This window comes from Pteropus vampyrus, unplaced genomic scaffold (assembly GCF_000151845.1).
Source record: "Pteropus vampyrus isolate Shadow unplaced genomic scaffold, Pvam_2.0 Scaffold19, whole genome shotgun sequence".
NCBI lineage: Eukaryota > Metazoa > Chordata > Mammalia > Chiroptera > Pteropodidae > Pteropus > Pteropus vampyrus.
The window spans coordinates 14,323,784-14,336,931 of NW_011888800.1; the positions used below are offsets into that span (position 1 = coordinate 14,323,784).

Sequence of the window (13,148 nt, forward strand, 5' to 3'; positions counted from 1 at the left end):
TGCAAGGAAACCAGGATTATATACTGAGAAGTCAAAGGAAAAAAAAAGTCAAGGAAATTGAGATTTAATTCCCATCAGATACTGCTGTGGGCTCTCTAAAAGTTGACTCTGTGTTAACTTAGCTCTGCCTGCCTTTTTGACTGAGACTGAATCACTGAATTATGTGGTTAAATACTAAGGGTAGAGAGGCTAACACAGATGAACAAATTTCCCTGTTTCCTTACAAAAATAAAAAATTAAACAAAGATAAAACATGATTAGAGAACTAGAGGCCAATAAATCTATTCCTGAAGCTGGTAGCTATTAAAATCAAAGTAAATTAACCTTTGCAATTGTTATTGGGCATCTATAAAACCTACCAAACACCTCCCAGGTATTTAAAAAAAAAAAATGTAAAAATATTCTGAGGGCTCCGTGCAGGGCTCTCCCGACTGAGAAAGAGAAGTGGGCCAGGCATAAAGGAAGGGCCTGGTGTGGGCCTGTGGTGGTCTGACCTCTAGGCAGATGTGCCCAGGAGGGAGAAACCTCAAGAGAGGAAAAGGAGAGGAGGGAGACAACAAGAACACAGTGGAAGGTGTTGAAGGAAACAGAGCAGGGATCCTTTTGATATCCCAACACCCAGAATAACTCTGCACCTTTTTAAAAATTGCATATGTTTTGTAGGAAGAATAAGAGGAGCCAGCAGGTCTGGCCTCCAGTTCTGGTGCTGACGCTGCCTGGCAGTGTAGCCAGATGTTTTCCGTGTTGTAAATGTTCCAGAAGGGAGACTCTTGTTCTCTTATAAAGCCTCCTCCATCTCCAAATAAAGCCCTCTTGCATCTTTTCAGCATTGCTTTGGACTATACTTCTTCCTTCGGAAAAGCACATCTATTTTTAGGGCTCAATACAATACGTACATCTAATAGGTATTATTTTCATATATTCTACCAAAAGCTTGCATTCCTTTGATCAGAAAATAATGTTACTAAGAGATAGCTCTGGAAGCCCAAACCTAAGTTGTCTAGCTATGAATCTCAAGTGGTTGTCACTAACTTGCAGTCTCATCTTTGAGTTTTCTCTCATCCTCAAGTCCAACTGCTCACCATGTCCTGGGGATGCTATGTCTCAGAAAATTCTAAAAGCTGGAGTGGAAAAAGGTGGCTTAGGACCCAGCTTAAGTGCACTCTGATAAAGGGAAAGTTAGTTTGTCTTGACTCTGCTTTCAATCCTTCTCTCCTGTCAGTGTTTGCCACATTCACCACCCATCAGGTCCCCAAGACCCTGGAGATAAGAGTGGCTGCAGGATCCTTCCAGGACCTTCTCACCCTGGCAGCAGCTTTTGCCATTCTCCCCTTCTTTTCTCCCAAATCACCCCTCATCAACTCCTATTCTGGAGCACATGTCAGCCAATCCTTGCCCATATGTTATGGGTTAATGCAGGTAATGTCTGCAGCTTAAAACAGGGCCTTCCGGAGCTGTGCTGTCCTAACATAACAGAAGGAGCCTAATGAAGGAACATATTGGTCAGCATTCTGGGCCTTGTGGGAGCTGGTAGGAGATGCAAAGAAGCCCGGTGGCATCTATTGACCTAACTATGTAGTCTATCAGCGGTCCCTAACCTTTTTGGCACCAGGGACCAGTGTTCCTATGAGAATCTAATGCCTGATGACCCAAGGTGGAGCTGAGGTGGTGATGCTAGCACTGGGGAGTGGCTGCAAATACAGATGAAGCTTTGCTTGCTCACCCACCGCTCACCTCCTACTGTGTAGCCCGGTTCCTAACAGGCCATGGCCCAGGGATTGAGGACCCCTAGTCTACCTGGTACAAGAACATTGTTTTTGGAGTTAAGTTGGCTTCATATCCACTGACAAGTTGAACATCCCTGAGCAAGTTATTTAACCCCTTTGTACCTCAGTTTCCTGGTCTATAAAATGGAGCTATTTATAATACCTAGCCTAGAAGGCTGGTATAAGGGTTAAATACCATATCAACAGTTAACCTAGTCTCAATTACATTGTGTATGCTTAATTAATATAAAATAAGTAAGTACACATTCAAAACATCACTATTATTTTACATTCAGTACTAGCTCTATGGGGCCAGACTCTGGCTGGTAAAGACCACCTTTATAGTTTCTCATCTTGTTTTGATATTTGCCACAGCTTCTTAAATCCTACTTTCTCTTACCCAATCCCAGGCTCTCTCCCTGACTTTCTCATTGTTATCCCAAAGAAACAAAGGAACCAGACTCAAACGTGTTAGTAAAGAGGCTTGCCCTGCAAATGGCCCCTATCACTTCCCTCCCATATTTTACACTGAAATATCTGTTTACCTTTTCAGCATAACCCACAGGCCCCAAATCGGGAACGTGGGGTGTGTGTGCTCACCAGAATCGCCCTTTACAGAATTTCCTCCCGCATGTAAAATCAGATGCCTCTACTATAAAAAATAAACTGGGAGTCTCCAAGCTATGTATCATCAAAATGCTTCCTTTCAAGACTAGAACAGTTTTACATAGAGCATATTTTACTTTTGAGAAAGAACCTAGAAGCTAGTGGCTGATCCTGTGGCTTTTCAGCAGTTTAAGCCAATATTTGGACACCACCAAAGTGTCTCCTCATTTTCCTGGAGAATTATATTACAAAATACTGGTTTCTATTAGGGCGTGTCTAGCACTTTCTGTGCTGCCAAGCCTTCCATTTTTATAGTCTGCCCTAGTAGATTTTCCATGAACAGGCTCAAATTTATTCCCAGGCAATGATGTTTAGGAAACCCAATATGAATGTGAAGATTGTTCTAAAGCAGTCTCAGAATTTGTGCCATGCAGTTGCCTAAAAATAGTATTTCTGATGTATAAAAAAGATATATATAATATATATATAATATATGTGCCTTAATTTTATTTCTAAACTTGTAGAAAATACAGCTCAAACTTCTACCTACACAGGCATTTTCATAAAGAGTTGGAAGCTAAGTGACTGAACAACACAACAAACTTATGTATTTTTGTAGAGATTTACATGTGAATTCAAGTGGGAGCCAATGGTAACTCTGGAGGAAAATGAACCAGTTAGAGAAAAGTGCTAATGGAAAGTGTGACTATAATTTAGTTTTGCTGACAAATAAAAAGGCAGGTGCCATATTTTTAAGAGAAAAATAATATGAAATAGTACTTTATATTTACATACTCATACACATTCTCTTTCCATCTTCAGAAACTTACATGTTGGCTACAACCCACCACAACACCCAGTTTAACATCTTGAGTATGACAACCTTCTTCTCCCATGTGCTGTCTAAGGGGGCCCCCAGTGGGCTAGGCCCATCCTCAAGACTCATTTCCTCCATGAAGCCTTTCCACCAGAATTCCAAACCACCATGCCCCATGCTCTAAATTGTATATTAGTTGGTGCTGATGCCACCAGTCTTGCAGATTCAGTTTTGGGTGGGTGTTTTCTCTCCCTAGCATGGCTGCAAGCCTCTTGAGGGCAGGGCCACATCTAATTCCATTTTCGTATGCTATCAAAGCACTCTGCACCTGTCTGAACACAAAGCGGATGATAAACCATTATGTGTTGGATTGTGTGGATTAAACAGTTGAGTGCAGAGCTATGAGGTATAGAATGGCTAATTTCATCTAGCAATCAAGGGATAGCTCAACTATCCCTTGAACTCTGCCAGTGGACAGGGCTGCCATCCCTAATGAAACATCCCTAATGAGGTCACCCGTGGCGGATACTGCGATGTACTGCCCAGGTTCTCCTTTGGGGATGAAGGCCCAAACACTCCACAAGCTGCTGGGAGTGCTACCTGCAGACAGCCCTCGGCTGAAGGGAATACCTTTGCCCAAGGTCACACCCCATTCCCTGGGATGGCCTTCATTTAATGAGTGATCATTATATCAGTGATATAAAGGCCTGGACCTTTACCCCAACTTAGAATAGTTCTGAAGGGCTATTCCAGCTCCAGAACTCAAGGCTATTTATGGGTCTGCATTGCAGTTCAGCTTCTTACTCTACATAGTCCAGCATTCTTCTCTTTCCCATCTCTTCCCCAGGTATTGATCCCAAGAACAGTCTCAAATAAACCTGCTACATGTTAAACTCCATCTCAAATCTGCTCCATGGGGAACCAACCTACAGCATTATCCATCCATCTATCTATGCAGTCATCCAGATAGCCATCCAGCCAGCCATCCAGCCGGCTAGCAACCTACCACTGTGTTTAGGGCACATGGGTGGTGTTGGTGGGAGGTGATACAGGTGAAAAATACCCAGCCCTTGCTCTTAGGGAGCTAACAGTCCAGGACAAGAGATGAGACACTTACAGGAATAACCATAAAGCACACAATGAAAAGTGACTGGTGTCAAGAGAAAACATATAAATAGAGATGAGGCTGAGGTGTAATCCCAGGCAAGGGGATCAGGAATCTTCATGCCCTGGCTTAGGCTGTGGCCATTGGTACATGCGTCCTCTCTCCCCATCTCATCTCGAGTCCTGGAGGATGGGATGAACTACGTCCTTATCTCTCTTTGCATCTCCCATACTTCCCAACACAGAGTCCCAAACAGTGCAAGAAATCTTAAAACATTGAAGCAAAAACAAACACTGATGGAAAGCTTCGGCAGTTCCGCTTCATTGGGCAGATTTCTGTCTGGCTGGCCTTTTACTGCAAAGTTCTCAGGAGGCTCCTTAAGACGCTCATTCATTTATTATGTCCATAACAGTCTCTGGAACATGAAAGCGCAAGACAAGGTCCTGACCCTCAAAGCAGCTACAGCGCACTGCGTGGACAAGGCAGAGGCCCCTGAAAATGTCCACAAACAGGAATAAAACATGGGGCTGGGACTAACAGCCAAGTGGTACATCATCCCCAGACAGTCCCTGCTCTAAGTTGGCCAATTGATCAGCTGTCAACCTTTTAGTGATAGAGGTTATTGAACAGCCCCCACCAGGAACCTAACAATGAGAATCAACAAATACCAGAACATCATGATGCCCTGGTGTGATTTACTGTCTACAGAGGAAAGGTATCTGTAAGCCAAACATCACTGCTAAGTGCCTGATGGAAAGCGAGGGGCTGGGAAGCACGGGTGGGGTGGGGAGCCCATCTCCCACATTTCTCTGCCCTCGCCCCAACTCCACACACCAGTCTCTTTCCATTCTCTCTCCTTTCGCTGCTTTTGTACAATCTGTCATCAACTCCTGTTGTTTGTTTCTCTGAAATGGCATTTGCATCCTTCCTCTGTGCCTTGCCTTAGTGCTACCACCCCCTCTGATATTGTGGCCACACCCAGAGAGCTGAGGCTCCAAGCCTAGGCAATCCACACACTCCATGTCTTCAAATGTGGCTTCTGAAAACCCAGCTCTCAGTCATGTCTCTACTCAACAATCGGCTCAAAGAGACTTCTTCAGCACCATGAGGACCAAGTTATTAAGACCCTCTTATACGTGGCCCTCCCTACACTCATGTAATGGTATTTCCCAGTGTTCCCTGGTATATACCCTCTACTCCAGATGCCTTCTTGTTTATTTGTGCCTTTGCTCAATTGGTATCCTTTTCTCCTCTTGGCCACCAATCAAATCCTACCCACTCCTCACCACTTTATTCACATGGACCAAACTTAGGACATAGGGGATGGGAAAGACAGGAAAGGCAATGTTAGGAACCTGTTTTTGTTTTGTTTTGTTTGTTTTTACACTTTCTTTATTGTCTGGAAGTTCCCCTACCACATTCTGACCCCATCACATGGAAATGCTTTTCTGCTGTACCTATCTAGCCCATTAAATTGGCTGCCGTGGACCATCTGGCTGTGAGTGGAAGGAGCTTGTCTGCCTCCAGCTGGGTAGACTATCTTGATCTTACAAGCCAGAAAGGGAAAAAGCTGACACTACTAATGTTTACTCGCTTGTTGCATCTTTGGAAAGATTCTCAATCATTGCTGAGTTAATACACCAAGCTCTAGGGTTTCTCAGAGATGGATAGTGGGTTTGCCAAAGGAGAAACTGCCAAGTTGGGTCTCTGGAATGAATCCAGTGTTCCATAAACCCTGCCTTTCTCCTAATCATAGAAAGAACCATACAATAAAAGAAAAGCTGAGGAGAGCTGCAGGCAGCATAATGACACAGAAGCATCATCCTCTGCTTCTTGAAAAACAGAAAATACAAATTGAGACAAATCTCATCTCCCCGCTTCACTCTCCTATGCAGGGTATTGCTAGATGAGAGATCTGCACAGTAGGCACTGGGGAGATCTTTGGAAAAGTCTCTTGAAGGGGTACAGTAAAGAGTAGGTGGTCCCCAGAGATTTCCTCAGTCTTCTGCCAATTTGTGACCAGTGAGTTGGGCAAAAATGGGAGAGAATGGTGAATACCTCCTGTGCTTCCTGCTACCTTGAAGGGAAAAGTGTATGTGCGGGGTAGAGAGTTACAACCTCTTCTATTTGAAAGTGGCTAATGTTTAGATTAGCACGTAGATTGGGTAAGGGATTCTCTGCTTTTCGTAATTTTTCCGAGAGCTGGAGGAAAAGGGTGGTGAAAGCGATAGGTTTGAAAGTCCCCACCTTCAGCTGGAAGATGATGAGGGTGAGAAGAGGTAAATTAAAAATAATCTCCCCCAAACACGCGCGCACACACACACACCCCCCAGAGAGAGAATGGGAGAGTATAAAAGAGAAAATTCAAAACAAATCTCTTTAGGCAATTTTATGAATGTGATAATAATGGCAACAGTACTAATTCTTTACACATGTCTAGTGATTTATATTTTACAAAGCACGGGGGTACATTATTTAGCAGTATTTTTACAATGCATAATTCATTCAGGTGATAATCAAAATAGCAACTACCATTTACTGAATGACCACCAGGTCATTTTTATTTTATTTATTTATTTATTTATTTAATCCTCGCAATCTTCTCGTGGTACTATTATTAACCCCATTTTACAGAGGGGGAAACTGAAGTTTGAAGGGACTAAGTAACTTGCCCATCAGTTAGAGACTGAAACCCAGGTCTTTCTGATTCCATAGTCCTGGTTCTTGACCTTAATGAGGCCTGTTTCAGGGCAGAGCTTTATCACAAGTTCAGGAAGGAAAAGGTATTGAGGAGGAAGGAGTCCTTACATCTCAAATCCCTATGAAGTAGGTACACTCAGACACACACGCACACACACACACACACACACACACACACACACACACACGAATTCTCCAAGATGTCCCACTTGGCTGTCGTTCTCAGTTACAAACCCATCCAGCTTTCACAGATACAGGTCCATGGATGAATGACATTTCTTACAGGAATAAAGGTCAGCCCTTATGGATAACATACTTGTCATTTAACCTGTATCTGAAGGGTCTCCATTTGACATGATGCAGCCATAGCAAGGCAATAAATTAGTATCTAGCTTTGAAGCTTTCCCATGAAGAATACTTTACGACTGAAAATAATGAGCGAGACTGAATGCCATTTAACAGAATGGCTTGTGACATTCAAATAAATGTTCAACTTGTGGGATTCAAGCACACAGAGAAAGAAGAAATGACTGTAGAAAACAGTAAAGCACAAACAAATGGGGACACTTCACAAGCGTTGGCTATTCTTCATGGGACCATTTTCACTTCAGTGGTAATGTTTGCTGTTCGCTGTGCACAGGCCTTCTGACAGAGAGAGACAGGAACACATACGGGGCACTCCGGATGGACAAGAGGAAAGGAGAAGCAGCAATACCCTTCAGAACTCCTTCCCTCCCCTTTCACCAACTCTTCTGGAGTATCTTCTCCCTCCCCTCTTCTCCTCCACTCCTCTTTCTCTAAGCCTCCTTATCCTCCTCCCCCTTTCCACCAACCCGCAAAAGAGATCTGAGGGTGGGGGCAGCAAGGGCCTGCTAGTTCCTGGGATTTTGAAAGAGTAAAGTGTCAGTGTCACTGCCCCGCCGCCCCCCTCCTTTTGAGTTCTGAAGATATACTTAGATACACACGAAACACCCACTGGAACTTTTAAATATAAGGAGATCCACAGCCACCTGTGAAACAAAATTTTGGTGTTTCATAGTTACTGAAACATATAGGTAGGCAGAAGGCTCATGTTTCTTAATTATATCCACACATACCTACACAAAGCAGGTGGCCCTTGCATACACACAGGAATCTTCACACACACATCTTGGTGATGACAGCTTTCCTTTCCACCTCACCTCTTCCCACCCACCTGAAGGTGTTGACTGCAGCTGTCCTGTGAGAGGCTGAGGTGGATGATGCAGTGGAAAGGAACCCATCCTGCCCTTGGCTACTCCCTGGCTGTGAGAGGTAGGCAAGACACAGTAATCACCTGGCTAAGATGCTGTGAAGATGAGGGGGAATAATATATGTAGGGCCCCTGGCACAGTGCCTGGCGCTGTCCTGCCTGGTTCCTGAACCTGCCTTTCCTACACCCATTCCTGGACTGATGGTGCCTCCCGCCACTTGGTCCCCAACGTTAGGACACGGGTGACATTGGGAAGAGTGAGGACTAGTCCAGGACCTCGGATCTGTACCATGTGGATCCCAGCTCTCAGGTCACAGGTCTGCTGGCCAGGGCTAGCCCTCAGGGCAACGTGGGGAGCCACCCGCACGTGGCGCGGGCGTTCGGCTTTCTGGTGCGTGGACCCGAGGGCGGCGTGCGGACCCGGCCCGTGGAGGTGGGTAAAGCCTGGCGGTAAGTCGACCTAAGGCTGTGGGTGGCTTCCTCCTGTTGCTCAGTATCAAGGAGAGGCGGGGGAGGACATTCATTTTTTCCTAAGTAAGCATCCACCCATTGCTTCAATACCTATCGATTGTGAAAAGCCGCCGGCGTCTCTTAAAGGCGAAGGCCGGCTCCCGCGCGCCCCGCCGTCTGTGTCCCCGGACCCCTCAGCGGGGATGTCCTCCGCCCGTGCCCAGCAGCGATGGGCGAACGCTTCTTCACAGGTTCGTCTAGCAGCCCCGGGAACAGCAGCCGCTAGCTGTGGTTCCACCCCAGCCCGTCCGCCAGCGGGGCCTTTCCTTCCCGCGTCCCCTGTCACGTCCTCGGACCTGTCACCTGTTCCGCAACGTCCGCGGCACCCCCGGTTCGAGGCCGGGGCCAGAGCTCGAAAAAGTTATTTCATGAGGCAGATGCGTGGCAACCTTCGCTGCAGCAAACTACTGGACTCGGATTTCTCGAACCCTTCCCTACCCCTGCCCAGCCAGGGCTTCCGGAGCCCGCCGCAGGAGCCCGGCAAAGCGAAGAGTCACCCGCAAACGCACATCTTCGCCCTCCTGCGCACCCAAGTGCAATAGGAGAGAAAGCCCCAAAGCAAACTCACAGCGCGGAGCAATTCCCAGTCCTGGCCTGTAAGGGACCGGGGCTGCTGGGGATCGGCCTCCTTCCCAGCTGCTCCGAGAAATACTCGCGATTTCCTGCCCTGGCTTCCCCTCCTCCCGGCCCCAGCCGTCCCCTCTGTACCTGCGGTCACAGGCTCGCCATCGCTCTGCTCGCCGGAATCCGAATCCATGCTGTTGGCTGTCGGCCGGGCGTCCGCGGCAGCCCGCCCGTCTGCGGGGCGCTCGGGGCAGGAGTCCGGCTCGGGCTGTCCCGCGCACTCGGTGCGGGCAGTCGGGAGGCGGCAACCCGGGTGGCGCGGTCGGGACAGTGCGCTGCAGCCGCGGCCAGGTGGCGGCTTGGCAGAGGCGAGCGCCGCCTGCGCCCGGCTCCCCGCGCCCGCCGGCCGATGCCTGCGCGCGAGGCGAGCGCGGGGAGGAGGGTGGGGCGCGCCGGGAGAGAGTCGGGAGGAGGGAGGGCAAGAGAGAGCAGGGAGAAGCGGGAGCGGCCGGCGCCTCGCAGGCTCCAAGCTGGGGTTAAATACCCCGGGGGCGGTGTCACTCCTCCTCCTCCTCCTCCTCGGGCTCCACGCCCGCCGCCCGGAACTTGCGGAGCGCGGGCGAGGTCGTGCGGGTCAGCGAGGCAGAGCCCTTTCTCTTGGGGGTGACCAAGTCTGGAGGATGGTTTAGGTGAAAAGCCTCCTCTACCCAAGTAGGAAAAGGAGAGGTTCCGAGTGTGAGTCCTGGGGCTGCTCGGGTTCGAGTGCGACTCCACAGCTTGGAGACCTGGACTTGGAAAATGGGGAAAATGAGAGTTCCCTTTTATCCGGAATGTTCTGGGTAGACAATAAGTTAAGGCAAGTGAGAGGCCAAGACCAGGGCCAGGCACCCGGCGAGGAAGTAAACAACGCATAGCAGGTAATGCTAACTCTGGCTGTTCTACCGGCGTGGGCGGGGCAGGGTGCACCAGCCGCATTGGAGCTAGTGCTGATGGCTGGGAGCCCTGGTTTGTGTCAAAGTCAGGGCCCGCCCTGCCAGACTTGGGGTGGGGTGGGAGCGCAAGAATATTGATTTTAAGACCTTTTCTTTGTCTTTAACACAGAGTGCTAAATTTCCTCCATATCCCTTCCTTCCACTTTCTAAAAAAAAAAAAAAAAAGTATTTGTAAGTTTGTCTAGTAATTAAGAGACTAAGGGAAAAATTATGCGGAGCAGTAAGGCCTCGGAAGATCCTTTGATAGCTCTTGACTGGGCACACAGTTGTACGGTCTCCCTGAATTTTAAGCTGCAACACCTACATATCCCCGGTCTGGCTTCTCTGCATAGAAGTGTAGGCAGAGAGTATGGACTAACTTCACTGACCTGAGCAAAAATGAAATCAGGAAGAGAAAGTATACTAAAATGCCATTTACTGTTTCCTGTGTGCACTCCTACAACGATGCAGTGAAGAATTTAGGTGGAACCATTTGAAAATGCTTTGTTGGAAGTCAAAAATGGTTGCAAGTTGGCAGTTTTGTAGACTTCAACCTATATTGTTATCTCCATTTTATAGATATGGAAACTGAGTCTCAAAGAGAATAGATAACTTTCCTATGATCTCAGGTCCAGTGAGTAAGTGAGCAGGGCTATGTGGCATCCAGACCTGCTCCTAACAGCTAGGTTATAGTGTGTTAAGTGAGTCTGGCCTCTTTGCTACCTAAGGGCTGATTCCTTTAGTGAGGTATGGGCTTCACAGAGTGCAAATACAGCCCCTACCTTGTGTTCTTAGAAAATGTTTTCTGGATGGCCAAACTCATGGACTTTGATAAAAGTTGGATGGGTTTGGATGGAGTGGTAGAAAGAACCCCACACTAGGTGTGTGGTCTTGGGCAAATGGCTTACTTAACCTCCCTCAGTGTCCTCCTGTGTCAGCGTCTCCTTCACAGAGTGGTTGTAAGGGAATAAATAAAATAATGAGTATGGCAGCTATTACCCAATGCCTGGCACACAGTTAATGTTTGATAAATGAAAAGAACATTTGTTCTTTGATCTAATAGATCTCATTTAGAAAAACAAAATATTTAAAATTACATTTTCAAACGAAAGGAAAAAAGTCTTAGCAACATTTGGATAAAAGTTGATACTCAAAAACCAAAAAGCTGGGATCATTTTAAAAGTTTGCCATCATAGCTTTGCAGTCTTAAAGAAAAACAACGATGATAGCATCAGAGAACAGCATACTGGATTGAGAAGGCATCCAGCTTCCTCTAAAGGCCATGCCTAGATTCAACAACAGGAAATGTGAAACTTTCTCTGTTCCCTTAGACCTCCTTTACTGATGCTTGGTGGGAGCCTTTTTTGTTTTTTGTTTGTTTGTTTGTTTGTTTGTTTTAATGGACAGGTGGTCTAGGTTGAAGGGTGAATGAGACAAGAACACCACTAAGACATCTATGCATCACAGCAATGAAGGAAACAGGGATGCTCCTGTTCCAATACTGGAACTTGATCAACAGTAAACAAAGTCTGGGAGTGCACATTTACGACACATATATGCCCATCAGTCATCAGATCTTTACTGAGTACCTAGTACTTTTCAGCTCAGAAATTTATGCAGCAGCATAAATGCTTGGGATGAGATAGGGTGCTGGTCAAATGGTTCTGAAAAGTCTATGATGTGAATCTTTAATGAACAATAGGAATGATCTGTTCCTATATTCAGTCATAGTAGAAAGAAAAATTGAATGTGGAATTAAACAATGGAGAAGAGAGATCCAAACTAAATAAAGTCTCCATTCCAATTTCCGATGACATGCAATCTGTTGTCATGGGATAGCAAGACAAAGGGAAATGACTGCTGGCACGCATGTGTGTTTAATGAGGAACATTAGTGGAATATACCTTATCTGTCCTCCCAGTGTGGAAAAATCTGTATAAGAGAAGGAAGTCCTTAAAATAGTATCCCATGACCATCATCCCTACGAAAACAGTGAAATCTGAGGTGGTGAATCTCCTTTACAAACCAATCCTAGTATATTTCTTTAAAAAAAGAAAAAAGAAAAAAAGCTTTTAGAGAAGAGGAAAGGATTTCCATAGATCCTCTGTATATTTTTAGAAGAATGGCATCACTTTGCAGACTTGAATCTAGAGTCTGAGGGTTATAAACCACTTTCCTCAGTGTTTCCACTACATTTTTTCAATCTGGCTGCTCTTCAGACACATGCGTTTCTAATTCTTATTGGTCATTTCTTAGCTTCAGCTTAACAAAATCATTGGCTTTTTAAGGAACTTGCCTGTCTGGTGGGAAAGGCCTATCTATTTGCAAGGTGTCAAAAAACAGATAATAAAATAGATCCATTTCTGCTAACATAATAATACTTCTTTAATCTGAGCCAGTGCTATGACTCATCTGCCTGTCTCTTGTGGGATGGAAAGGGAGCTGTCTGCAAACCTTCGGCAGGCGGCCGGGAGGAGGGAGGGAGGTTCCTCTCACAAGCTACGGCTGCTGCTCTGCTTCAAAAACCCACAGGGCTCTGGAACTGCTGTTTCTCTGGGCTGAAGTGGCCTTTGGTACTTCGGGATGAAAGATTGGCCAGGACAGCTCCATTTTTAATAACTTGTCTCAAGGTGGATGCTGGCACCAAGGAAGCCTCTGCCCAGAGCCAAGGTGGCCTCCACGGGGCTCTAGGCAAGCTGGACAGTGGGATCTGACCTGGCTTCATATCCATCTGGCAGAACAAGGTGCTGGAAGACAGCCTTGAAAGAGGGGGCTTTTCCTCTTTCTTTCTAGCTAGCAAAAATAAGTTTTGTTGCCCCCCTTATTTCAAAAGCAATGCACATCACTGTAGAAAAACTGGAAAACACATATAAGCAAT

The 13,148-nt window shown here is 46.3% G+C and overlaps 1 protein-coding gene across 1 annotated transcript in view; it reads right to left on the bottom strand.

Moving 5' to 3' along the window:
- The window catches only part of TNFAIP8L3 (TNF alpha induced protein 8 like 3), a 34,477-nt gene extending 24,927 nt beyond the window's left edge, over positions 1-9,550 (bottom strand). The window contains exon 1 of the mRNA XM_023527698.1: positions 9,444-9,550. Coding sequence (XP_023383466.1) covers positions 9,444-9,492 — 49 coding nt within the window. The 5' untranslated portion in view covers positions 9,493-9,550. The remainder of the gene's footprint in view (positions 1-9,443) is intronic.
- Between the last annotated feature and the right edge of the window lie 3,598 nt (positions 9,551-13,148).